Raw genomic sequence first — 27,986 nt, 5'->3', positions numbered from 1 at the left:
TTCGATTTTGGTTTGGTGTCCATTTTGGTTACAATTCACAAGCAAATGTTCACATTTTTGCAGTTAAACCATGATTGAACTTCATCCCATTAGTAGTCAAAGTTGAAATATGTGTGCTATTTGGTGACATCTTCTGGACAAATACAAAAGTGCTTTACTCTCACAAGCAATTCTGCAATGTTATATTACTATAGCATATATACATATGTGTTCGAGAAAGGGTTAAACATTATATGGAATTTTGGTAAAATCAACTAATCTTGTATCATCAACTTCATATATAAATAAGTCAACATTAGTAAAATAAAAGTATTTTATTAAATGCAACTGAACTTAATGATTTAAAAAAAGATCTGGGGAATTAAGTGTCGACTTGCTGGGAATGAAAAGTGTTAGGGATGCACCGATTCGACTTTTTCAGTCCCGATACCGATAGCGATACCTGGGCTTTGGGTATCGGCCGATACTGAGTACCGATCCGATACCAGTATTTAATTAATAAGCTGTATGCATCACTGTGTGGAAGTGACTGGGATCATTCTTTATGTGTACGGCAGCATCAGGCTGAACTTAAACATCGCTTTCCTAACTTTGTAAAACAAAATGTACCAAATAAATACATATACAGTATATACAAATTAATTTAATTGTTCTTTATTATTAAAATAATAAATTGTACACCAGAAAATTGGTAAACAAATATTTAAATTTAACAGGAATTACAATTCAAGTGCAAACGTTATTAGTGCAGCAACAAATTGGTCAAAACTTAAACAGGAATTAAAATTCCAGTATATACAGCGTATATAGTATGCAAACATAGAATGGTAGTTAAGAATTTGGTGTTAAAGTCCAAGTTCAGTTGCAAATCTTTTTGTCAAGTCGAGTCTAAAGTCATCATATTTGTGACTCGAATTTAAGTCATGTGAATTGAGTGCACACCTCTGGTTATAACTCTCAGGAAAGCCTTCTTTTTTTTAATTTTGATTAGTTCCAGTACATGATGGAAACGTGTTGCGGTTTTATACAAGTGCCTTTTAATATAAGTCACAGTTGTTTGCTCTGATATGAGATGATGGTTAGTATCCACTTCAGTCCCTTGACCATTTTAATAACTTTAAAGCTGCACTAATCAATAGTTTTTGTTAACAATGGATCAAATGATAAACTCCCGGTACACTATCTGCCAAACACCAAACAGCAGACAGTTAGTAACTAGCTGATTGTGTAAATAGGCAACTGTTTGCTATTAAATTCCCCATAGTAACTTAATAAGGCCATGATGTGGCCTTTTGATGTTATACCCCAAAGTTGCTAAAATGTATAAATGCAGCATTCATATTTTTTCTCAAGTTCAGTGAACAGCTCATCAAACTTTCAACAAATAGTTCTAGTTTTCAGCTCAGTAAATATCTGCTAAGAAACAATGAAAGATGCGTCTGAAAGCCCCAGAAAAAGCTTGAGTTATGTTTTTTTTATATTTTTATATTCTAGTTTAGTTAAGACAGCAAAGGAATTTCTGCTTTTTGTATTCATGCTGGACAAGCTTAAAATGTTTCACAGTAAACATGTACCAGTATTTTTTTTTTACAAAATATATATTTTTTTACTCAGTGCTTCAGACATACCGTACAAAATAGACTCAACTACAGAGAGTTGCTCTGGAACACTAGCATGAGTCAACACTATGTCAAAGGACATTGTAATAACCAACAATCTGAAAACAACAACTGAAACAAGATCAGATCAGATCAGATAAACTGTCTTTAACCTAAAGTGAAGTGATGTTGGTGCTGTCAGATGACGTTTGATTGGAGGTTACTGATGTGTTGTGTGGATTATCTGTCTGCTTTGGAACAACAAGATATTTCACCGCCCAGTGCAGCAAGGACTCTGCCACTTTGAACCGACTGAGATCCTGCAGATTCTGTCCAGACACTTGGTAAGAGTAAGAGAACAGCCGGCCATCGCTGTGAACGGTGGGTCTCTTTCCTGAGACAGTTTGACCCTGCTGGGGACTGTAGCCCTCTTCAGCCTTGGAGCTTGTCTGAGTGTCAAAGAGCCAAGATGGAGGGCTCCCACTGATCTGAGCTTCTTCCTCCTCATCCTCCACTAGTACTTCTGGTGTGGGCTCACTTCTCTTTCTCTTTGCCTTTCTACATTTTCTCTCAATAGTCTCCTCCGTGTGTTTTTCCAAAATCTGCTCTAAAGCTGGAAGATTTTGCTGCGCTGTGTCGGCGTGGTGTTCGTCTGTCGCAGACAGGTTTGACGGTCTGGTGAAGGGCTCTGGTGGACTCACAGAAGTTGAAGAACCAGTTGAGTGTGGCAGTTCCTGGTATGGTGGGAGGAAACTGTGCTCTCCTTTGCTGTGCTCTGACGTCTGGTGGGATTCCTTCGAGCTGTCGACAAGAAGTTGCGTGCTGGTCAAGATCACTGAATGATCAGACTTGAATTCAGTAGCAGTGGGATTGTGCAGTGAATGGGTTGGTGTTGCTTCTGGGGATGCATCGGAGGATGATGGTGGAGGAAACATATCCCACGGGTTGGATAAAGGCCTGATGTCGCTGTCGATCATCGCTGCAATCAAGCCCTCGTGTAGCACGCAGTCCTCCACAGGACGAGGTGAACTATCGTCAGCGTCTCGATCTCTCTCTACGACTGCCGGCTCGCCTATTCGCCACTCTGCATCATCATCAGAAGGCCACGTGGTCTCTGAAGGTTTGCAGACTTGAGGCAAATCTCTCTTTCCGTCCTCAGAGGTAGCAGAAAATCCACTTGTTGGTCCGCATCCAACATTCCGTGGTGTTTGCAGCCGCTGAGCATCTTCCTCTGGGATGAGGAGACACTTTATGGGGACACTGAAATGTTTCGTTCCCTTATATCTGACCCTGTCAACACCCCAGCTTGTGGCTGTGAATGTGTCTGGGTGGGTCAAAGATGATGGGTTGCAAGTGGAGGTGGAGGGCTGCGGGCTCACGGGGCGGTTGCTCGCTACCATCATCAGCCTCTTCCGAACATCCTCCAGCACGGCCTGCAGACAGTCATGTCGCCACTCCCCCAGCAGCTCTGACAGATCAAACCCACACTGGCTCTTCTGAGAGTCCTGCGTCTCCTCCTGACCCAGCAGGGCCCGCCACGTCTTGCAGATCTTCAGCCTGACGGAGGGCAATGTGGTGCTGCAAGGCGTGCTGTCTTTAACTGGACCGACTGCAATCGTGGCAAGCTCTCCAACTGATATGATGAATCTGCATTTAGTCTGTTCTTGGGCCATGTGGAACTGCAGCCGGTAGTCCTGGATGCACACCGTGGTGTTGACCAGGCTGGTGAAACACTCGCGGTCCTCCTGCTCCTGGAGATGCTCCCAGGCTGATGAGGTGAGGATGGCAGGGATCTGGAGCACCCCATCAGACAGGAAGAGCAGCCCTGTGGGGCCCTCGGAGCCCTGAGCCTGGGTCTGAGCCTGAACCTGAACCTGGGACTGAGACATCTGACCCACCCCGATGACATGGGCCCTCAGCCAGCCTCTGCTGCTCTCATCCTCACTGCCATAGCTCAGGATGAGACTCTGTATCCATGGAGACAGAGCGCCCCGAACAGGTCGAGGCATGTTGGTAGTTTCACACTGGGAGTCCTCAGTTATTGTTCCGACTGGCAAACACGGACGATGCTCATTGGTTCCTCCATCACAGCATCACCGTGGGAGCTAGAAACAAAACACACACCATCTATGAGACATTTCACAACACTAATGTGTTGGTTTAACATTGTGATTAAATGGTGGGGAGAAGTTAGAACATAGGCGCGAAAAACTTTGCTGGCACATTATACCGTCATCTCCACTGCGGGCAGTTTCACAGCGAGATGTTGCATGAGTCTCTCTCTGCTAGCATCGCATCGTAATAATAGCTTATCCATATATAGTCAGCGCTAGTACCTTTGTGTAATCTTGCGCAAAGCACAATAATATTTACGTTTGTTCAAAGTTATGGCGGCGAGAGTTGTTGTCAAGTTACTGAGAGAGAGCAGCGGATAGCTTGAAGACTGTTCCTTCAAAATAAAAGCTCAAATGTTAGTCTATGTGGGCCTATACTCTCGCATAGAGCAGGGGTCTGCAACCTTTACTGTCAAAAGAGCCATTTTAGGCAAATAATAACAATCTTTCTGAGATTTACAGAAAAAAGTCAAAATATTACGAGAAAAAAGTCAGAACTTTATGAGAAAAAAAATCGTAATGTTACGATAATAAAGTCATAATATTAAGAGAATAAAGTCAGAAGTTTACAAAAAAAAGAAAATAAGATTTAAAATTACTACTTTATAATATTCTGACTTTATTCTCGAAATCTCAGATTTATTTTTTTTCCTCAGTGTGGCCGTAATACTCCGTCGTACCGTCGTATAAATATAAATGAAAATGTAAACATAAATCCACAGGGAGCCACTGGAGAGGAGCTAAAGAGCCACATGTGGCTCCGGAGCCGCAGGTTGCTTACAGACCCCTGGCATAGACCAATACGACCATGAATATATACGGTGGATACTTTATAATACATACTCATTCTGTTTAGCTAATTTATATTACTATAAAAAAGTATACCAACACTACACTAACGTTAGTTGGTTTAGAGGGCTTTACTCACACCGGAAGTACTGTTTGGTGGTCTACTCCGATACTTGATGGCCTTGTGATGTCAGTTTGGTTTTGTGGCCCCGTTCCGCTTTGTTCTTTCTTCTCACTTTGTATACCCATTTCAAAATCTAGACAGCGAACCAGCGATAGATTTTAATTTATCTTAGTTTACAAAAACGTGTTATACAAAGACATTCATATCACCTAACTGATATCAGTTTGCACAAGTAATTTATCCGCAGATCTGTTGTGCACACAGGTTGCCTGAAGAGTATTTGGACGCTGTTTATCTGCACGCCGTTTCCGCCTAGCTGATGCTGCATTCAGGGGCCATATGGATTCTACAACTATCACGGCTGTGATAATAAAAGACGTGTTCTTACTTACTTGCTCTTACTTGTTTAAAGCTATTCAACTAATTGGTTTATCTTTTAGAATAGGTTGGTAGCCCATATGAGTTTCGTATTTACCATATTTCCTTTTCACCGTGAATGCAGCACAGTACATGTTTTCTCGTCCAGCTTCAACACTCTCGCCCGGAGTAGTGATGGGAATTCCTTCTCTTTTTAGTGAGCCAGATCATTTGGCTCAGCTAACCAAGAAGAGCCGGCTCTTTCGGCTCCCAAACGGCTCTTCATTTTACCACTTCTGCCTTTTATAATTCAGCCAAATTAAGCACTGTTTTGACCTGTGATTAGTATGTGTGCACATATATCACTTAAATTATTCAATACAATTATAATAAACCCTATAATTTCCAGAATACCGTAATTTTACATGCTGCTTCGTTTCCGACTGTCACTCATCTTGTCTGCTATTCGTGCACCACACTCCTCTCTCTCTTTCTCTCCTCCTCTCCCTCCTGCTCTGTACCTGTAGACCGTCAGCGCGTCGTGCACCCGCGCCCCTCCCTGCTTGGTGGTATGATCTTTGTCTGTCATAGTTCACCAAAATGTGTTTCTGAAACATTTGAGGCGAGAAATAGCCATGTAGTTGCTGAATCTGTCTTTATTTAAGATCGTGAATGTTTATTTTAAAAGATTCTTGGGAGTTTCAAGAGGCGGTGAGTCGCGTCGAACGCCCGTGATTTACATAAAGTAGAAAAGCCCTCAACTTTATGCAAATGAGGAGTGGGCGTTGTGACGCTCCGTTTCTTTAATCGCGACGCCACGCTACCAGAATGCATTGCGCGCAGCTTATATAGACAATGAATGGGGAGCGTGGAAAGCACGGAGCCTGTGGACACGTACCATTATCGTTCACTTACAAGAGCCGGCTGAATGAACCGGCTCGTTCGCGATCGACACATCACTATCAGCCACAACAGTCTAGCCCGGAGTGATTCATGTTGTCCTAGATGTAGTTATAGGTACAGGCTGTGCCAATAGAACAAGAAAGAAGAGCAGTTCGCAGTCGTAAGGTAAGACAGTTCTCCAAATCCTAAACTTGAACTGACAAAAGGAATAACATGACATAAATGAACTGTTGTTTATGGACATCTCGGTTGTTTTGCTACTAGCCTCCTAGCCTTCTCTACGCATTTACAGCTGCTGCTTCTCCAAACTTAATAAGAAACCTGTCAATGTACGATACTAATGCAGACTGTGTTGTGCAGTAACTGAGCTAACGTTCATTAGATGAGCAGCCTACCAACATGTTGTTAAAAGCCTTTTTTTAATGGAAACAAGTGTTGTCCTTTGTGCAGCAGACATGTCCGACTCTGTGTCGAGTGAAACCGGTTCGAAGGTTTCGGATCCTCAACACTCCCAGAAACTCCTCCGGGTCCTTCGCACCTTCTGGCAGGAGCATAGCTTCCACGATGCACTGCTGGTGGTGGATGGAGAAGAGATGCCTGTCCAGAAAAACATCCTGGCTGCTGCCAGCCCTTATGTCAGGTCAGAACATCTGCCCTGCTCTTTCAGCAGAGATGTGATCATACAGCTGTTGTCTTGTTGTCTGTTGTTTACAGTGTTCTAGCATCAAGGGCGTGTCCACTCTCTGTCACAATGGCAGCCTGACATGACCTCATGGTTTATTTGATAGGGACCAATACAATGTACATAGACAACTTAAAACCAGCTATCTGATGCCAGTATCATAGTGCTTATAGCGGATGCTAATTTGCAACACCTGTCCCTAGAAGGACTTTTTGTGCAAATAAGAGATTAAAACAGATAGATAGATGGATGGTAACTTTATTGATCCCGAGGGAAATTCAAGTTTCCAGCATCACAGTTCCATAGTGCAAAACATGTTAGTAAAAAGGCAGTAAAAAAGTTAGTAGTGCAAAGTACAAAAAGATATACCAGATATAAAAATACAAGGAGATGAAGAAAACTTTTAAAACTGAATATAGTGCAGAGTAACAGCTGTGATACACGACTATTAAAAAGTGAATATAGTGCAGAAGAGACTGTTAAAAATTAGTATAGTGCAGGGTAACTCCAGTAGCTTAGTCTATGAAAGTGCATTCTGTGCATTATTATCTGTCCTGCAGACCGTCCTCCTTTGTCCCCCCCTCCTCCCTAGAGAGGTGTTGTACAGTTTGATGGCTCGGGGGACAAAGGACTTCCTGAGTCTGTCTGTGGAGCACTTGGGGAGCAGCAGCCTGCCGCTAAACGAGCTCCTCTGTTTGGTGATGACGGCGTGCAGAGGATGGCTGGCGTTGTCCATTATGGCCAGCAGTCTGTTGATCACAATGATAAAGTGCATCAGGTCTCTAGTTGCTATTTTGTCTCATTCAGTTGTGTTAATGATTTCCCCGTTATAGGACCAAGCTGAACTACAATCCTCCGAAGGAAGATGGGTCTACATACAGAATCGAGCTGCAGGGGGTCTCCATGCCCACCATGAAACAGATCCTGGACTACATCTTCAGCGGTGAAGTGAGTGTGGAGGCTTTAAAAAAGAGCATAGTGACATTAGGGCTGTGTATGGGCGATACGATACGTATCATGATACTGGGGTAACGATGCAATATGTTGCGATATGGTAAATGGACTTGCATTTTATATAGCGCTTTTCTAGTCTTCACTCAAAGCGCTTTACACTACATGTCAGCATTCACACACACATTCATACACTGATGGCAGAAGATGCCATACAAGGTGCCATCAGGATCTAATCTAAATATTTATTCACACACTGATGGCTCAGCCTTCAGGAGCAAGGGGTTGGGGTTTAGTTATTGCTCAAGGACACATCAACATGTGACCGGAGGAGTCGGGGATCGAACCACCGACCTTCCAATTGGTGAACAACCTGCTCTGAGCCACAGCCGGCAATATACTGCGATTTAAAAAAAATATATATATATTTTAGGAAAACTGTCATAGTATAAAAAATACACCAGAAATACCCCATTTTAGAAAAGGCAAAAACAACAGATCTATACTGCATGCAAAAAACTGCACCCCACACTGCATGTGATTATCATAAAGTGGGCATGTCTGTAAAGGGGAGACTCGTGGGTACCCATAGAACCCATTTTCATTCACATATCTGGAGGTCAGAGGTCAAGGGACCCCTTTTGAAAATCGCCACGACAGTTTTTGCTTGCGTATCTCTGGAGCGTTACTGAGCCTCCTTCTCAATAAGCTAATATGACATGGTTGGTACCAATGAATTCCTTAGGTTTTCTAGTTTCATATGATACCGGTATCTTCACTATAGCTTCACTAAAACTGAGCCTGCTACAACCTTTGAGTTTAATAAAATAAATCAATACAGTGTTTTGGAGAATCGATACAGTATTGCACAAGATAATATCGCAATACTCATGTCTATTGATGTTTTCTTACACCCCTAAGTGACATGCTGACACAAGTAATTGTTTACTACCTATCCTGATATATTGATGTGGATATCCATTTGGCCTGTCCTTTACACAGATCACTTTGAATGAAGACACCATCCAGGACATGGTGCAGGCATCAGACCTGCTCCTCATGACTGACCTCAAGTTCCTGTGCTGCCAGTTCTTAGAGAGTTGCATCACCGCGGAGAACTGCATCGGCATCCGGCTCTTCTCTCTGCATTACTGCCTTTCCCACGTCCACTATGCCGCCACTGAGTTCTTGCAGACACATTTTGGCGATGTGGCGCGCACTGAGGAGTTCAGGGAGTTGCCCCATAACCGGCTCTGTGAGGTGCTGGCCATGGAGAAGCTGAACGTGGGCAACGAAAAGCACGTGCTGGAGGCTGTGGTGCGATGGTTTGCACATGACTCAGAGGATCGCAAGGTGGGTAATACTTACTTAAGGTTCAGTGTGGAGATAAGAGAAGTTATGAAAAATGTAGACAGGTAACTCTTTTGGTCAACTGACCAACTGATTAGAACATAATATATATACTAGGGCTGTCAACCGATTAAAAATATTTAATCGTGATTATTTGCATGGTTGTCCATAGTTAATCGTAAATTAATCACACATTGTTGTATCTGTTCAAAATGTAACTTAAAGGGAGATTTGTCAAGTATTTAATACTCTTATCAACATATATGGGATATGCTGCTTTATACAAACAAATGTGTGTATATATATTACTGGAAATCAATTAACAACACAAAACAATGACAACTATTGTCCAGAAACCCTCACAGATTAGCATAAAAAATATGCTCAAATCATAACATGGCAAACTCAAGCCCAACAGCTATTGGTACCCATAGAACCCATTTTCATTCACATATCTTGAGGTCAGAGGTCAAAGGACCCCTTTGAAAATGGCCATGCCAGTTTTCCCTCGACAAAATTTAGCCTAAGTTTGTAGCGTTATTTAGCTTCCTTTACGACAAGCTAGTATGACATGGTTGGTACCAATGGATTCATTAGATTTTCTAGTTTCATATGATGCCAGTATCTTCACTCTAACTATAAAAGCCCACTACAACCAAAAAATTGCAAGTTGCGTTAATGCGTTTGAGAAATTAGTGGCGTTAAAACTAATTTGTGTTAACGTGTTATTATCTTTGACCGCTCTAATATACACATACAGTACATACGTACTGTACATTACATCGTTGGAGTTAAGTTCATTTTAATCAAGGGTAGACCAGGACATTGGTTTGCCCTCCTTTAGTTACTTAGTCAACTAATTGGTCGTTAAAGTTTTGTGAACAAACAAAACCAAGTTGGTTTTGTGATCTTTTTATGGTTAGTAAGCTTTTAAATATATGTGAGTTCTAGCTTTCAATATCTGTAACATTGCAATAGAAGTCCCAGCTAGGCAACGTCTTCCCAACTTATTCACTGTGTGAACTTGTTATAAGGTGGTGATATGTCAATGTTGTGTTTACAGCTTGTTCTTATACCCCATTGGCCAAAAAAGTGAATTTGTTTTCTTCCATAAACCAAAAAATTAGTCTTTCCCATCTTTCATTTGTATTTGCAGGTACACATGAAGGAAGTGATGTCTACAGTATGGATGCAGGGCCTGGATGTGAGCTACCTGAGAGAGCAGGTAGGGAAACTGTAAAGTGCTGTCCAGATTTGCATGTATGCTTTATAGTATTATCAATAGTGTAACAACATGTGATGATGTGTTTCACAATGTTTCACATTGCGTATGCTGTTTTTGACACTCCTCTGGGCTAACTCAGTAGCTAACGTCATTGTGTGCTGCATGGTATCTCCTCAGGCCATGGGAGAGCCGCTGATGAGGGAGGTGATCAGAGAGTACTGTCAGGAGGCGCTGGCGGATAGTCCGCTGCAGGGTGAGGCTCTGCTCGCCGCCTTCAAACCCCGAGGTTACTCAGAGTGTATTGTTATCGCCGGAGGAGAGGATCGCAAGTGAGTCACTGTCCACCGTCTTTATTTTTGTCCCTTTTCTTCTTATAATAATCTTTGACGTTCAGTCGAGAGATTTAGCAGTTATGAACTACGAAGAAGCTTTTCCACTTCACTCCACAGACGTTTTCGGGGAAGAGGTTAAATTAGTAATGAGTTCACAAGGGGTGGGTAAAAATCTATTCACCTATGTATCGAGATTTTTTTTTTATGATTTTGAAATCAATTTTTTAATGGCAAAATCGATATATTTGCTTAATTTGAGTGTATGCAGAGGTAGAAGGATGTTACCGCTTTTATTGTTGCAGTCTGAGTAACGTGACGTAGAAAGTAGAAAACGTTGGAGGGTCTGCGTGGATACGATCTGCACCATCACATATTAAATCCAGCGTGGTAAACACTACACATCCAGTAAAGTATGGAAACACTTTGGGTTTCTCACATTGCAATGAAAAGCAGAGCTAGACATCACGGCTAAAGCTGCATGCTAACTCTGTCACAGACAGGAAACGTTATCGTATCGCGGTAACGTGCGGTCGAGCCGGCCGTCGCTCTCATCTCCGTGGTCAAATGGGCCGAAGCTACAACTGTAGAGCACCCATATACTGACATTTATGTTAAATGCATTCAAACGGCCCCGATGGAGCTGACCATGGATGTATAAAGAGAACAGAGCTGACGGGAGAGCTAGAGACCACCTTGGAGAAGTTAGAGGAAGTATACACGAGGGACTGCGTCCAGTTTTCAAAATAAGGTGTTAACAAAGGGAACTGTATATACAAAATACATATATGGAAATAAGATTGATTGGATTATATTCACCAGAAGTATAAATCATTACATGTCTATCCCTTATAAATTAAAAAGGAAATGCAACTAATTTGTGAGGGAAATCTTTTATGTTTTTAAAAATAATTGCTGACAGTGATCCTGATATATTTGACTTCAGGACATCTCTGACTACATACATGCTGAAAATTAAACATTTTAATGTATTAATTTAGATATTTTCCAAAGTAAAAGTCTCCAGAAGTGTATGATTCAACTTTTTCTAGTTACATTTAAAAAAAAAAAAATCACAATAAATCGCAATATCAAATCACAATACTTAAAAATAATACATATCGAATTGGCACCCAGATATCATGATAGTATAGAATCAGGAGATGGGTGAATCGTCCCAGCCCTAGAGTTCACTCATATCACGTGGTCTTCTCACATCCTGTCTGGTCTGATGGTTTTTGTCCTTTACAGAACCAGGAAGCCAACTGCTGCTACGCGCTGCATGTGTCCGCTCTACGACACCAACAGACAGGCCTGGGTCGAGCTGCAGCCAATGAGTGTCGCCCGGTTCGGCCACGGGGTGGTCGCTGCCGGTCAGTATTGGCTAGGCCAGGAAAATACATACACCATAACTACAGTGATGCAGAAAATACATCTGTAACTGATGTCAGGAATTACTTGAATTAATGATTCTTTCATCAGATTAGGGCTTATGAGAATTTGTATTTAGTGCAAACGGCAGATCCAGCAAATGCGTAATGACATTGTGTTTCCTGTCTGTTAGAGGGTTTTCTGTTTGTGATGGGCGGAACAGATGAACACAACACACTCCTAGACAGTGGAGAGAAATATGACCCTGACTCCAACACCTGGAGCCCCATACCCCCAATGCTACAGGTAAACTAGCCCCTTTCTTTAACTAAGCTTGTCCTGAGGTTTCAGGAGTTAAAATGATCCCCCTATTATTATTATTAAGTATATAAACAACTGAGAGTGATCTTTGCAGGAGATTTTTCTCAATTTTTCTATGAAATGGACACTGAAAGATTTGAAAATGATAATTTTTGCTATTGGAATTCGCTGCTGTTTACGGTTTTAAAGCAGGATAAATGATCAATCCACCATATGAAGTGCATTTCTGCAGCTGCTCTCTGACTTTTCTACAATTTGACTTCATGACCACTAGGTGCCAGCAGAGCTACAATACCTATTTGGTAGTACAAGCAGATTTGACACCGACAACACATTCAGTCATCTGCTTAAACTCTGTAGAGAAAAGTGGTGTCATTCATATTATATGTTGACTATATATTGTTGAACACTCTTAGCAATACTCATTATTTATGTGAAAATCGAACTTCAATATATTGTTAATGTTTTGATAGAATATCAGATTCAAGTCATATAATGTAAACCACTAAAATGCAAATCAAAAAATGCTGTTGGAGACATAGTAAAAACAAAGCTTGGTGTCAAAGCTTTAAGTGTGATTTCAAATGTTCAAGACACAGGTGGATGGAGCATTTGAGCCCAAAAAAAGGGGCTTATATGTAACTGAATGTGCGTGACATTGCTGTGATTTGATTATCTTGTCACTAGACTCGTCAGAACTTTGGTGTGGTGGAGCTGGACGGTCTGATCTATGTTCTCGGAGGAGAGACCAAAGAAATAGAGCTGATCACTGTTGAAGTGTTCGATCCTCACTTCAATACCTGGAAAATGCAGACCAGTATGACCATGATCCGAAAGGTAATAAAGCATACAAATATTACACCAACAGAATAGTAGAACATGTAACACAGTTGACGACCGGGACACAATAATGTCACAACACAGTAGTAACCTTTATATCCTCACTTTATTGTTGAATGTAATGTTGTAAATACTATAATATCAGATCTGTAGTAGGGCTGGGCAATATCAGCTAAATTCAGTCACGTTGAACCTAAGTAATGATTAATAAACAATACGCTAATAAACTTGTGCACAAGATTCTCGGCCCTCACAGCGGAGATGTTATTAACTTGTTGTACTGAAACTAGACAGAAAATCATTGATTGTGACTGAGAAGTATTTATTTAACATATTCAGTAGTTAAAGCAGCAGTAGGCGAGATTGGAGCAAATATGATTTAAAAAAAAAAAAAGTTATTTTAATAAAACGGTCACTATATCCTGACACAGAACACTTGAATTACAATATGCTGAAAGGTTTCTATGGAATTTTTGCCCAATGATGCCAAAGACTTGTTACCTACTGCAGCTTTAAAGGATCTGCTTCAGCCTCTAGACTGTGGTCGGGGAGCAGGGGAGACTCTTTTACAGCTCCAGGGTGAAGCGGTAGCTCAGTTCAGGACTAACGTCTGTGTTATTATATTCAGCTGCTGGTAAACAAACCTCTGAACTCTGCTTGGCTCTTGAGGAGCTGTAACATTTTTTTTCTGACAAACTGTAGCTCAAAATGAACATTCACAGATTACTGCACTCACTGTGTGCATGACACAGTCTCTTTCGCTCTCTCCTGCACACTGGCCACACACACACTGTGCTGAGAACTCCCCAATGAGGCCGCGCTACTCTGCTGTTAGTGAGAGTATATACATTCAGCTTCATTTTGGCCTGCATCATGTCATGTTGACTGAAGACAAACTGCGTCCACATGACCTCTGTTTGGTGTACTAGCTCTTTCTCACATGCAGCTGCCGTGGCTGCTTTTCTCCAACACTTGACTTGTTTGGTCTCACCGAGTTACACTGGACACACATGATTAATTACATCGCTTACAACTGCTGGTGGAACAATGCCGACTCGACTTATTTAATGAGCCCATACAGCAAACTCTCGTTGTGTAGAGTTATATTGTAATTAAGGGGAAGGTGGCAGCCTGCATGAAGGAATGAATTCATTGTACATATCTATGTGATTTAAAATTATATCTGTTGGAGAGTCATAACCATAGACATATATACATAGACCCGCATTGGACTCTTCAGCCCGTTGCGGCGATACGTCAACGTGGGCGCCATATTGGACCTGGCAAGACTGGCCTGTAACCCTATACAAGTGGACGAGAGAGCTGCCGTTTTTCTGGATAAAAAGCACTAAAACGTCTACATTTCTCAACCGATTTCAATGAGTCGTCGTTATATTAAAGGGTTTATGATCTACGAGGAGTAGAAACATAAAGATTTCTCTCCAGTTACTTAGAATCTGGATAGTTGAGCTATAATCACTGCTAGATGCTCGGGAGACGAGTGTGTACCGTAGGCTGACGTGAACTGAATTATTGACGTGATAGAAAATAATTCATTTATCAGAAGGAATTGTTACAACTCACATTTGTACGGCTTTGGCTTATTTTCCTTGTTTAAGGTAATACTTGTAGAAAGGTCCCTGTATAATATAATATATTATAATATAATATAATATAATGAAATGTCTTCCTCCGTTTTAGCGATCATGCTTTCCATCTATAGGCTACCACTAACACTGCTACAGCAATTACTATTATGTACTTACTAATAAGAGCAATTAGAATAACAGGCAAATAGTAGTATAATAATATAAATATTAGTATAATAATATTAGTTATGATCTGAATTTATTGAAATAATGGTGATAATACAGCAATTAAATTTAATTAATAAAATTTAAAAAAATCTAGAAGCGTAATTGTTAACCAAAACATGCCATCAATTTTATTGTTTACAATATTAGACACATATCGTTTTTGATACGTATCGTACATTTCATGTTTTAAACACAATATTAATTAGATATGAACATCAATAAGCTATCATTAGCTTACATCGATTAGCTAACAATAACGAATGTTAGCAAGCTCTTATCTGATTGATTGAATCCCACCATATTGAAGGACAGACCGCCGATCCATGAACCGGAAGCAGTGACGTTAACGTATTTAACAGTTTTTCACCAAAATCTTTGGGAAAAGAAAATGAAACAGAACATTACTCCTCGTAGACCATAAACGTTTGAATATGAAACGACTCGTTGAAGTCGGTTGAGAAACGTAGACGTCATAGTGCTTTTTATCCAGAGAACCGGCAGCTCTCCTGTTCACTTGTATGTGTTTACGGGCCAGTCTTGCTTGTCAGTCCAATATGGCGCCCACGTTGACGTACAATCCAGGAGTCAGTGTGGCGTCTATGTATATACACTCACTGGCCACTTTATTAGGCACACCTGTTCAATTGCTTGTTAACACAAATAGCTAATCAGCCAATCACATGGCAGCAACTCAATGCATTTAGGCATCTAGACATGGTGAAGACGACTTGCTGAAGTTCAAACCGAACATCAGAATGGGGAAGAAAGGGGATTTAAGTGACTTTGAACGTGGCATGGTTGTTGGTGCCAGACGGGCTGGTCTGAGTATTTCAAAAACTGCTGATCTACTGGGATTTTTTTACGCACAACCATCTCTAGGGTTTACAGAGAATGGTCCGAAAAAGAGAAAATATCCAGTGAGCGGCAGTTGTATGGACGAAAATGCCTTGTTGATGTCAGAGGTCAGAGGAGAATGGGCAGAGTGGTTCGAGATGATAGAAAGGCAACAGTAACTCAAATAACCACTCGTTACAACCAAGGTATGCAGAATACCATCTCTGAACGCACAACACGTCGAACCTTGAAGCAGATGGGCTACAGCAGCAGAAGACCACCCGGTACTAGCACCGGCCACTTTATTAGGTACACCTTGTACCTAATAAAGTGGCCGGTGAGTGTATGTCTTTGGTCATAACACCCATTTCAGACATGAACCCCTTTACGTTAATCTAACAGCAATTTAATATGTCTGTTTCATGTCTGATAAGCACCCTGGTCACTTTTACGTAGAAGTCACGACGGCAAACTTACAAGTAGAGCCCTTTTCAGACATAGAATACATTATCATTGCTGGCTTCATCTATCTGTTAAAGTGATGGCTTTTTGTTATTCAAACATGAGTGACGTGATGTTTCTTACAGCTTCATTCAGACATGACAGAACATTTATGGAAAAAGTTGCGTGCTTGCGCAATATTTGTCACTTGGTGTGTAACAGTAAAATACTCTTTCAATCTGTGATCCATGAGAGCTACACATCATGGCTTAAAGCTGCATGCTAATTCTGTCATGGACAGGAAACGTCACCGTATCGCGGTAACGTAGTGACTGACTAAGCTTGACAAAGATAGCGGACGTATACACGTGTTACTACGTCCGGCTTTCAAAATAAGGTGTAAACAAAGGGAACTGTTACAATACATATATGGAAATAAGATTGATTGGATTATATTCACCAGAAGTATAAAACATGACATGTCCCTAATAAATTAAAAATAAAATACCACTAATTTGTAATAAATAATACCTGACAATGACTGATATATTTGACTTCAGGACATCTCTGACTACATACAGTGGAGGAAATAAGTATTTGATCCCTTGCCGATTTTGTAAGTTTGCCCACTTACAAAGAAAAGAACGGTCTATAATTTTAATGGTAGGTTTATTTTAACAGTGAGAGACAGAATATACAAAAAAAAATCCAGAAAATCAATTCATATAAAAGTTATAAATTGATTTGTATTTGATTGTGGGAAATAAGTATTTGATCCCCTAGCAAAACATGACTCAGTACTTGGTGGAGAAACGTTGTTGGCAAGCACAGAGGTCAGACGTTTCTTGTAGTTGGTCACCAGGTTTGCGCACATCTCAGGAGGGATTTTGGTCCACTCCTCTTTGCAGATCATCTCCAAATCCTTAAGGTTTCGAGGCTGTCGCTTGGCAACTCGGAGCTTCAGCTCCCTCCACAGATTTTCTATGGAATTAAGGTCCGGAGACTGGCCACGCCACTTCATGACCTTAATGTGTTTCTTCTTGAGCCACTCCTTTGTTGCCTTGGCCGTATGTTTTTGGTCATTCTCGTGCTGGAAGACCCATCCACGACCCATCTTCAGTGTCCTGGCTGAGGGAAGAAGGTTGTCGCCCAACATTTCACGGTACATGGCCCCGTCCATCCTTCCTTAAGATGCGGTGAAGTCGTTCTGTCCCCTTAGCAGAGAAACACCCCCAAAACATAATGTTTCCACCTCCATGCTTGACGATGGGGATGGTGTTCTTGGGGTTATAGTCAGCATTTCTCTTCCTCCAAACACGGCGAGTCGAGTTGATGCCAAAGAGCTTGATTTTGGTCTCATCTGACCATATCACCTTCTCCCAAGCCTTCTCTGAATCATTCAGGTGTTCATTGGCAAACAGACGGGCCTGTACATGTGCCTTCTTGAGCAGGGGGACCTTGCGGGCGCTGCAGGATTTTAAACCATTACGGCGTAGTGTGTTACCAATGGTTTTCTTGGTGATTGTGGTCCCAGCTGTCTTGAGATCATTAAGAAGTTCCTCCCGTGTAGTTCTGGGCTGATCCCTCACCTTTCTCATGATCATCGATACCCCACGAGACGAGATCTTGCGTGGAGCCCCAGACCGAGGGCGATTGATGGTCATTTTGTGTTTCTTCCATTTCCGAATAATGGCACCAACAGTTGTCTCCTTCTCACAAAGCTGCTTGCTGATGGTCTTGTAGCCCATTCCAGTCTTGTGCAGGTCTACAATCTTGTCCCTGACGTCCTTGGACAGCCCTTTGGTCTTGCCCATGGTGGAGAGGTTGGAATCTGATTGTGGACAGGTGTCTTTTATACAGGTAATGAATTGAGACAGTTGTCTTTTATACAGGTCACGAGTTGAGATTCGGAGTACTTTCTTAAAGCGAGAGGACTAATCTAACTGGTCTGTGGGGGCCAGAATTCTTGCTGGTTGCTAGGGGATCAAATACTTATTTCCCACAATAAAATACAAATCAATTTATAACTTTTATATGATATTATTTTCTGGATTTTTTTTATATATTCTGTCTCTCACTGTTAAAATAAACCTACCATTAAAATTATAGACCGTTCTTTTCTTTGTAAGTGGGCAAACTTACAAAATCGGCAAGGGATCAAATACTTATTTCCTCCACTGTACATGCTGAAAATCAAACATTTTTACTGGATTAATTTAGATATTTTCCAAAGTAAAAGTCCCTAGAAGAAGTGTATGATTCAACTTTTTCCCATGGTCTAGTGTTAATGAGGGCGCCTTTGTTGCATGTCATCGCTCTTCTCTCTCCCCTCATTTCCTGGAACTATCAAAACAAAGGCAAAGAATGCCAGTAAAATACTTTTGTTGCTGCTGTGTTGTTGCATGTTTTAGATCACCAACATAGAAAACTGCCTTTTCCTGCCTCCTTATTTGGTTGTTGCCTATTTTGTTGTCTCTCACACCAAACAGTTATCTTTGTGTGGACAGTGGAACACACACACACACACACACACACTTAACAATGTAACTGAAATGGCCTATGAGAATGGGCTCAGGGCCATTACAACCCCACAGACCACATGATTCAGTTTCCACAGTGAACCTCTCCCCACATGCTGTGACTTGTACGGCCGTGTCTGTCTTCTCCTTCAGGTCGGCTGCTATGCCTCCATGAATAAGAAGATCTACGCCATAGGTGGGGGCTCCTACGGGAAGTTGTTTGACTCTGTTGAATGCTATGACCCCAAAACCCTGCAGTGGACAGGCCTCTGTCCTCTGAAAGAGAGAAGGTAAATACAACTACTACTATATACTGTATATACTCTCATTGCATTACCTGTTGTGGTCTGAGCAGGACAAAAGAAAGAGGATCTATGATTTGATCTGCTGACATCCAAGTCAGTTTAAAGCCAATATTTGTTTTGTCTTTCTCATGTTATTTTCTTATCTTCTCTTCTCTGTCATCATCGAAGATATTGTTGTCACATTACACGCAGTTGCTGTATAACACAAACTTCAGCCTGTGATACTTTGTACTTGTTTGTATTGCACAACAGGAAATGAAACACGACTCCATTGTCTCTCTCATGGAACTGTTTTCAGTCTAATTTCTCTGTATCGACACCGCAGTCGTACTGAAATCATGGCACCCGTATCAAAATGTTGCTCAAAATGATGAAGTCACTATAACCGAGGATGTTGAGTCACACCGTGCACACTCGTTAGTCATAGCTGAACCTGTGATTCTGAGATGTGAAGAAACATTCAACATTCAGTCACTATTGTCTCTGGATCCATAGTACAATTTATGTACGAGGGAAATAGGTTGAAATCAAGCTAATGTACTGTATAGACTGAACCCTGAAGGAGGTGTGCGACATCATGCCTTGGAGGGTTACCCTTTTTGTTGTCGGCACCACTTTCAACCCAAATGTCTACTTGAAACATCACTTCAAGGAGCTTCTTTATAACTTTGCTTCTATCAGTTAAGATCTCTTCAGTTTTGTCTTTTTCTTGGTTTGGAAAGAATTCAGTAACTTTTATCTGACCGTGTTTGCTTCTTTCATATAGGCTGCGGTCGAAAAATCTTTTTCTCTCAAGAAGGTTCCTAGCGGAGTAAAATGCAGTCAGATTTTCTTAACACCACGGTCGTCTTTTCCTAAATCCTTCTGAATTCTCCTTCACTTTCCTTGACCTCATGACGTTTTCCACCGGGGTCAAGGAAAAGTGGTTAGGGAAAGACGTTAGGTAATTTTTCGACTTTTCGAGTGCAGCCTTTGCCTTGTTTTTCCTGGATTAGACACTTTGCCATGAAGCTTTTGATCTTAAGTAGACCCAGACATTATCATGTCAATACTGGCCTCTCTTCATGGTCAGTTGATAGCTTTTGTTTCAAGATTCTTTGCCACATTGACGTTTCTTTGGTCCAAGCTATTAGTTAACCTGATGGACTTAACTTTTGATATATCAAAACAGGAGACAATGATAATCTATATGCATACTGTATATATACAGTGTGACAAAATACATTTGTCAACAGTCAGAGATTTTGCTATACCATTTAGACCTTGGTGTCTCTTTGAAATGTCCAGATGTTTTATGTAATTGTGAGCAAAGTAAAGTGTCTTGATTTGTCAGGATTTGACAAATCCACCCATCCATCTGTCCATTTTCTTCCACTTATCCGGGGCCGTGTCTCGGGGGCAGCAGGCTTAGCAGGGAATTCAAGACGTCCCTCTCCCCAGCAACATTTTCCTACTCTTCCTGGGGGACCCCGAGGCGTTCCCAGGCCAGACCAGATATATAATCTCTCCAGCGTGTTCTGGGTCTACCCCGGGGCCTCTTACCAGTTGGACGTGCCCGGAAAACTTCCAAAGGGAGGCGTCCGGGAGGCATCCTGATCAGATCCCCGATCCACCTCAGCTGGCCCCTTTTGACGCGAAGGAGCAGCGACTCTACTCCGAGCTCCCTCGGGATGTCTGAGCTCCTCACCCTATCTCTAAGGCTGAGCCCAGCCACCCTACAGAGGAAGCTCATTTCGGCCGTTGTATCTGCGGTAGGTGAGGGTTGGAACGTAGATGGACGGGTAAATCGGGAGCTTTGCCTTCCGGCTCAGCTCCGTCTTCACCACAACAGTCCGGTACAGCGCCCGCATAACTGCAGACACCGCACCGAACCGCCTGTCCATCTCCCGCTCCATTTTTCCCTCACTCGTGAACGAGACCCCGAGATACTTGAACTCCCTCGTTTGGGGCAGTAACTCACTCCCCACCCAGAGGGAGCAGTCCAAGGTTTTCAGAGCACGGTTCGATGAAGCCAACAGAACCACATCATCTGCAAAGAGCAGAGACACAATTCTGAGGTCCCCAAACCGTACACTCTCCTCCGCACGTTCCTTCCTTGACAGATGAAGGAATTACATTTGCTGCATTAGCCAATAGGAGACATTCCTGTCTGGTTATTTTATCCATGAATAGTTTCTCAATTGATTATTTTCCTGGTCAGGTTCGGGTCGGTGGCGTGTGGCGTCGGCCAGGAGCTCTACGTGTTCGGCGGAGTTAGAAGCAAGGAAAACGAAAACCCCGAGCAAAGACGGATGATGACCTGCAAGTCTGAGTTCTACCATGACGAGATGAGGAGGTCAGTATGGAGCACTGCTTCTGAAGGATTTGAATACATTATTATTATTACTACTATTTTTCTGGGTTTTTGTGTCCCATTATGGTTTAAATGTTGAGTGTCAAAGATCATTCTTGACCTTGGAAACAGCAGTTGAGAAAACAATCTCACTACAATGACCATTTAGTTGCAGTTTTGGAGCTTTTGACTATATCACATGGACTTTCTAAAAGTTAATTATTTATTGGACTCCCATCAGGTACCACATAGTGTTTTGTAGGCTGTTCTTCCGTGACCAGAATACAGTTCTTGGGAGAACACTGAGTACTTGTAAATTTGGAATACCTGTTTTCAGATGAAATTGATAAAAGTACAAAATATCAGCTATTGCCATTAGGGGTGTAAGAAAATATTGAGTATCGCGATATTATGTTTTGTGATACTGTGTCGATTCTCAAAAACCCTGTATCCATTTTTAATTAGTTTAAATGCAAAAATGAACTCAGTCAATACCTAATTTCACTTGCAAAAAGAGATGCACCCTCTCAGTGTATGTGCCCTCTCAGAGTAGAGCTATGATGTTGGATGTTACAGGAACTGTGATAAATGCAAATGCAGATCCAACTGTTCTGATTGCATAAAAAAGTATACTTTTTTAACTCAGATTTTATGCATGTGGTGGTGTGTTCTTTTTATTATGACAGTTTTTCTAAAATTAGATTTGAAAAAATCGCAATATATCGCCTTACTTACAGTATCGCAATATATCACGATATATTAAATCGGAACCCCCTACAGTATATCACGATGCGTATCGTATTGCCAGATTCTTGCCAATACACAGCCCTACTTGCCATTCTTTATAATCCAGCTCTGGAGATGTATATGGAATGTAATATATTTTTTATTTATTTCCTTTTTGAATTGACACACGGGCATCACTAAAGAAGGTTAAAAAAGTATAGAATGCACATTGTGTAATCAAATACCTGCTTATGTTGTCGTCAAAATGAAAACAAAATGTACAAATATCCCTCTCCTACATTTTTTTAAATCAAGAAGCTAATCAGAATCAGATTTATTTTGCCAAGTACATACATACAAGAAATTTGACTCTGGTTTTATGTAACTCTCTCAATTGTACTTAGACAGAGATAGAAATAACAAGGACAACAAAGCTGGACAAATAAAAGTGAGCAATAGACAAGTTACTGTTATGTACACATTAGTGGAAAAGTAGGTGTATACATAAATATTATATAAATATATATAAAAATGACCAACAATAAAATAATAAAATATAACCTCTATATACAAATCAAGTGTTCTGGAAATTATAAACAATACAAATAGTGCAAAGAAATAAATACTGAGTGGATCATCAAGAAAGTCGTCAATGAAAATACAGAGAAATGTGTTTTTTTTCCCATAATTGTTTATGATACCCATATATGTTGTGTTATGATGGGCACAGGTGGATGTTCCTGGATGACCAGACCCTGTGTATCCAGACCAGCTCATCCTTCGTTTACGGTGCTGTGCCCATCGGAGCCTGCATCTACGTTGTGGGAGACCTAGACACAGGTCAGTAAGAGAAAACCAGATAAAACAAGAACAGAGATTCTGATGAGGTTACTGTACAGTAACGTCAATATTTGAATGTGCACACAGGAACAAACTTCGACTACATCCGTGAGTTTCGCCGCAGCACTGGGACGTGGCATCACACCAAGCCTATGTTACCCACCGACCTCTCCAAAACAGCCTGCGCCGCCCTTCGTATTGCCAACTGTCGACTGTTCCGTCTTCAGTTGAGCCAGGGCATATTCCGGATCAGAGTCTGACTTCGGGACACCAGCCAGTGGCCCTGTGTCGGCTCCACACTCCACTTTTGCACACTGGTACTTTCTACCTGCTGTAGGACTGGGTTTAGGGATTTTAAAGTTGCTAGATATTGAGGATTGTGACTCTTGGTTCAGGGGTTTATATTTGACTGAGACTTGACGGGACAAAAGTTCATCTTTTAAACCCTTTTTTTAATACCATTTTTTATAAACCTTAATATATATTTTTTTCTTTCTAATGTGAGGTTTGATCTTTATTTTTATTTTTTTGCTTTTTACTTTAATAGCCGTGCATCATTTGTGATGTTTTACTGGTAATCTGTTCCCCGTACTGTAAACAACACTTGATACAGGCCACCACATTATTACATGAGGGATTATGATTGAGATTATAAAAGCACTGCTGTGTTGCAATTAGGGATGCTAATTTTAAAAAAAAAATGTTAACTGATAACCGACCCTCGTTAACCGATTATTAACCGTTAACCGACAAGATTAGTGCGTCGCATGCAGCGGTGCGCCAGCTGCAATGTTTGAGCACAACAGACAACTGAGTACCCAGTTCACCCGTCCGGGAGAGTTACTGTAGCGGCCACGATGCTGCGTGTAATGTTGTGGATACATGCAGCCATTTTGTCTCCACGACATTATTTAGCTGCGAGGTTGTCTGCTGTGTGTCAGCCCGGCGTAACATTAGCGAGTGTCCGACAGACCTTGTCTGTTTGGTTTGTGCTACATTAGCAGCTGTAGCGTTGCTGATGGCTTCGTGCTCACCGTTGTCTCACACATACGGTCTGTCAGCGCGGCGTAACGTTAGCGAGTGTCCGACAGACCGTGTGTGTGTGTGTGGCGGCAGTGAGTGTGGGGTTGTCGGTGGCGTTGTAGCTGTGAACATAGCTTTAGCAGTGTGTGTACTGTTTATTTGTCGGTAAATAAATGCTACAACTCCTCAAGACCCGAGCCAACTTCCTGTATCTGTAACTCCGGCTCAGACTCTCTTAAGATGGGCTGTTGAGGTGGACCAGCTTTTCTCCTTAAAGTGACGAGCCGCTCCTCCGTGTTTTGCTCTGCTTTTTAATTCATTTTTAATATTTCTTTTAACCGTTTAACCGATAGCAATCGGTTAAAATTCTTGATGTTGGTTAACGGTTAAACGGTTAGTTATTAACATCCCTAGTTGCAATTTGTATTTTAGGATGTATTATGTTGTTTAGTGGTGTATTGTTCATCTTTCTGGCCAATCGTAAACGACATAATCATATATTTGCAACAGCTGCAGTGGAGGTTAAGGGTTGTAAATCTTTTATTGATATAAATCTTCAGTGGGAGGTGAGACTTTTTTGTCAGTCTCCTAGAATCGGAGAGCAGTGGGGTCTTCTGCACAATAATGATCTTATGGGTTCATTGCATGTCACACTGTGCGAGGCGCAATTTCTGTGTCCGACTAGACCGTATCGACTTTGGGACCAGACTGGGTCAGACTTTTGTGAATTATAGTGCTGTAATGTAATCAACACCAACATGCGTCATCCATCCGTGCCTCTCTAGTTTTGAAATGCAGCAAAACAAAAAACCTTGTGGCTATAGTGCGGGCACTGTCTTTTTTTAAATTTTTTTAGAGGTGCTGACAAAATCACATTGGCCAGTGTATTCTGCGTTGCTTCATGTTGTACTCTGATTGGACGGTTTATAGACGCAGGGTCTCGGGAGCAGTCACATCTGACTGGCAGAATTTTTATGCCAATGCTCAAGAAAAACGACAGTATCAGAGGCCTGTACTATGAAGCAGGATTTGGGGTTAGCGAGGTAACTTCAGGGTTAATCCTTCAGGGTTTTCAGTCCTACGACGGTGGTTCACTTCTTACCGGGGTAGATCGCCATGGTAACTGATGCTGAACACCTAACCTGCTCCTGTTATTTTCCAGATAAGAGATCAACTCGTTTTAAAGCACCGCCTACTAAACGGGCCGCTTAGCGGGATCTCGGTTGTTAGGGTTAGTGAAGCCAGATAACGAGAAGATACCCTGGGTATGTTGAACTCTCTTCGTAGTACAGGACTCTCATGTTTCAGCGAATGTCAAAAACAACATTTTGTTTACGTCCAAATGACAAAACCCTCTAGCGGCTGTAGGAATTATGTCTGTGGACTTGTTGGCTGTCTTTGGTCGCCAAAGCTGTAAATCGGCCATCAATGTTTCACCACATGTCTCTCATAATTGTCCGTTTCGTCCTGTACAGGCCAAAATCACACAGTGTGTAAGGACCTTTACTGCCATGGTTGTCACTGGAAACCTCTGCTCTGCTGACACTTTAGTTTCTTCTGCCTGCAGATTAAAACCCCAGCTATGCAGATAATTAATTATGGACGGTGTTGAAAATCACTAACTGAAGAAGAAGATGATGAAAAATAGGAGCATCCAAAACTTAAATCACAAACTAATCCCAGACTGCATTGTACGGATTGGTCGTTTATGCATAGAATGGATGAGGATCTGAGGATGGATTCACAGAGACGGTGACCTACAATAACAACATTCACTGAGTAACTTGTTTCAGTGACAGAATCTGCAGCATCTCCTTCACGCTTGGACAGACCACTTCCACATTTTCACCGAAGTGTATTCCACAGTAACTGATAGGGGTGGGAAGAAAAAATCGATTCACCTATGTATCACGATTTTTTTTTTTTTTACAATTTTGAAATAGATGTTTTAATGCCAGAATCTATATATTTGCTTCATTTGAGTCTATGCAGAGGTAAAAGGAAGGTACCGCTTTTATTGTTGTAGTCTGAGTAAGGTGACGTCATATCCATTCCGTATCAACCAAAACAAACCAGCTGGCCGCCGCGAGCCTGAAACGAGAAAGTAGAAAATGTTGGAGGGTCTGCGTGGATACAACCTCACATATTAAATCCAGCGTGGTAAACACTACACATCCAGTAAAGTATGGAAACACTTTGGGTTTCATACATTGCAGGAAAAGCAGAGCTAGACATCACGGCTAAAGCTGCATGCTAACTCTGTCACGGACAGGAAACGTTATCGTATCACGGTAACGTGCGGTCGAGCCGGCCGTCACTCTCATCTCCGTGGTCAAATGGGCCGACGCTACAACTGTAGAGCACCCATATACTGATATTTATGTTAAATGCATTCAAGCGGCCCCGATGGAGCTGATCATGGATGTATAAAGAGAACGGAGCTGACAGGAGAGCTAGAGATGACTTTGGAGAAGTTAGCGGAAGTATACATGTGGGACTACGTCCAGTTTTCAAAATAAGGTGTTAACAAAGGTAACTGTATATACAAAGTATATATATGGAAATAAGATTGATTGGATTATATTCACCAGAATTATAAAACATTACATGTCCCTTATAAATTAAAAATAAAATACCACTAATTTGTGAGGGAAATGTCTTTATTCTTTGATTTTTGGGTTGCTGGAAAAAATTTAATAAATCATTCCTGACAATGACTGATATATTTGACTTCAGGACATCTCTGACTACATACATGCTGAAAATCAAACATTTTTACTGGATTCATTTAGAGATTTTCCAAATTAAAAGTACCTAGAAGTGTATGATTCAACTTTTTCCCATAGTCTAGTGTTAAAAAAGTTAACCAAATTCACTATATTGAATTGCAATACTTGTAGAATCGCAATACTTAACAATCGCAATACAAATCGAATCGGCAGCCAAGTATCGTGATAGTATCGAATCGTGAGATAGGTGAATCGTCCCAGCCCTACTAACTGAAATTTTGCACGTTGGAGCACAAGCACTTTACTTGATAGTCGTTGTTATTGTTGACCAAGCTGTCTGGGCCCAGCCTGTTCAGAAACAGACGTTGCTGCGAGTGACCCTCTTGAGTTGCTGGATGTGAACCTCTGACATGGCCTTCCAGTCAGTACAGTTTTGGTATCCCTTGACCCCATTTGTTCTGTGTAAGTTAAAGCTGCTACTGTTTGTCTTAAGCTCAGGGGCAACACATACAAAGTAGACACACACCCAGTGGAGCTCACGGAGTGTTGATACAAACACACCTCTCATAATATCCTCACACACATTCCACACAAGACACTTCCAGCTGAGCTCTGATAAATAAATAAAGGTCAATACCAAATAGTCTTAAATTGTTCTTGTTAATCACAAAAACATTATATAAAATGTATACAAAAACGGTATATTCATGTGTTCTTGTGTGGAAAACGGAGACAACTGTTGCATTAGCATTAGTTTGCGAGTGATTGACAGCCGGCTCTCATAGACGGCAGCTTGACGGCAGACTCCAGATCAGCTCTGACTGCTTGTTTTCCTCCTGTCTGTGAAATCTTGCAGATGCCATTAGGAGCACCAGAGGACACAGAGGGACATGATTTTTTTTTTTCAGACTACCTGTCTCATGCACTACTGTCAGGATATAGTGACCATTTATAAAAATAACTTTTTTTAATCATATTTGCTCCATTTCCACCCACTGCTGCTTTAACTCCACTTTGTAACTACTGAAACGTGTTTTTACTAAGTCATAGTGTAACTCCCACTTAGGGGTGTCGCAATATACTGGTATTTACGATAACCGTGATATCTAAAAATGAAATATTGATATCATGTTACTAATACACATATGATATCGTGTAAATAATCCAGAGCCTCTTAAATCATTTTATATATACAGTTATGGTTACAGACTGTCTCTCTCTCTGAGACAAAACTCACAATAAACAAAGTTAAATGATAAAGATTTGACTGATAACATTATGATTTTTAAAAACTGTGCATAGATATTGCGATGATATCAATAATCGTGTATCGATAATCTGATATTGTGACAGCCCTACACTATATTAAGCTATGAATTTATAGGCAGGTCTCATAATACAGACTACCATCAGGCAATAGCTAAATTTCAGTTAGTATTGCCTAGGTGTCAAAACCCCAGTTGAAA

At 41.3% G+C, this 27,986-nt stretch overlaps 2 protein-coding genes across 6 annotated transcripts; one reads left to right on the top strand and one right to left on the bottom strand.

Annotated features, from left to right (window-relative positions):
• Nucleotides 1–692: 692 nt before the first annotated feature.
• Nucleotides 693–6,299, bottom strand: acd (ACD shelterin complex subunit and telomerase recruitment factor). 4 transcript variants are annotated; one of them, XM_074631732.1, is made up of 3 exons: nt 6,281–6,299; nt 4,641–4,758; nt 693–3,703 (listed from the first exon to the last, which is right to left on the bottom strand). In XM_074631732.1, the coding sequence occupies exon 3, from the start codon at nt 3,605–3,607 to the stop codon at nt 1,772–1,774; it is 1,836 nt and encodes a 611-aa protein (XP_074487833.1). In that variant the 5' UTR covers nt 3,608–3,703; nt 4,641–4,758; nt 6,281–6,299; the 3' UTR covers nt 693–1,771. The 4 variants fall into 4 exon arrangements, with proteins under 4 accessions (XP_074487833.1, XP_074487832.1, XP_074487835.1 ...); XM_074631731.1 differs by lacking the exon at nt 6,281–6,299 and having other exon boundaries at nt 4,641–4,953; XM_074631734.1 differs by lacking the exons at nt 4,641–4,758; nt 6,281–6,299 and adding an exon at nt 3,935–4,062.
• gan (gigaxonin) lies at nt 5,865–26,514 on the top strand. 2 transcript variants are annotated; one of them, XM_074631736.1, is made up of 13 exons: nt 5,865–6,050; nt 6,339–6,525; nt 7,401–7,515; nt 8,521–8,871; nt 10,025–10,093; nt 10,271–10,422; nt 11,674–11,795; nt 11,987–12,099; nt 12,802–12,951; nt 18,719–18,855; nt 21,071–21,205; nt 22,659–22,768; nt 22,856–26,514. In XM_074631736.1, exons 2-13 carry the CDS (start codon nt 6,341–6,343, stop codon nt 23,026–23,028), a joined length of 1,812 nt encoding a protein of 603 aa, XP_074487837.1. In that variant the 5' UTR covers nt 5,865–6,050; nt 6,339–6,340; the 3' UTR covers nt 23,029–26,514. The 2 variants fall into 2 exon arrangements, with proteins under 2 accessions (XP_074487837.1, XP_074487836.1); XM_074631735.1 differs by having other exon boundaries at nt 5,866–6,050; nt 6,336–6,525.
• The last annotated feature ends 1,472 nt before the right edge of the window (nt 26,515–27,986 follow it).

The sequence above is a fragment of the Sebastes fasciatus genome, chromosome 4 (genome assembly GCF_043250625.1).
Source record: "Sebastes fasciatus isolate fSebFas1 chromosome 4, fSebFas1.pri, whole genome shotgun sequence".
NCBI lineage: Eukaryota > Metazoa > Chordata > Actinopteri > Perciformes > Sebastidae > Sebastes > Sebastes fasciatus.
This window is presented reverse-complemented; position numbering and strand designations above follow the sequence as displayed.

Coding starts and splice junctions, on each gene's coding strand:
- acd (XM_074631732.1), bottom strand. CDS start 3,607: ATGCCTCGACCTGTTCGGGGCGCTCTGTCTCCATGGATACAGAGTCTC.
- gan (XM_074631736.1), top strand. CDS start 6,341: ATGTCCGACTCTGTGTCGAGTGAAACCGGTTCGAAGGTTTCGGATCCT. Junction 11,796..11,986: donor CCACGGGGTGGTCGCTGCCG/GTCAGTATTGGC, acceptor CCTGTCTGTTAG/AGGGTTTTCTGTTTGTGATG. Junction 18,856..21,070: donor TGTCCTCTGAAAGAGAGAAG/GTAAATACAACT, acceptor TTTCCTGGTCAG/GTTCGGGTCGGTGGCGTGTG.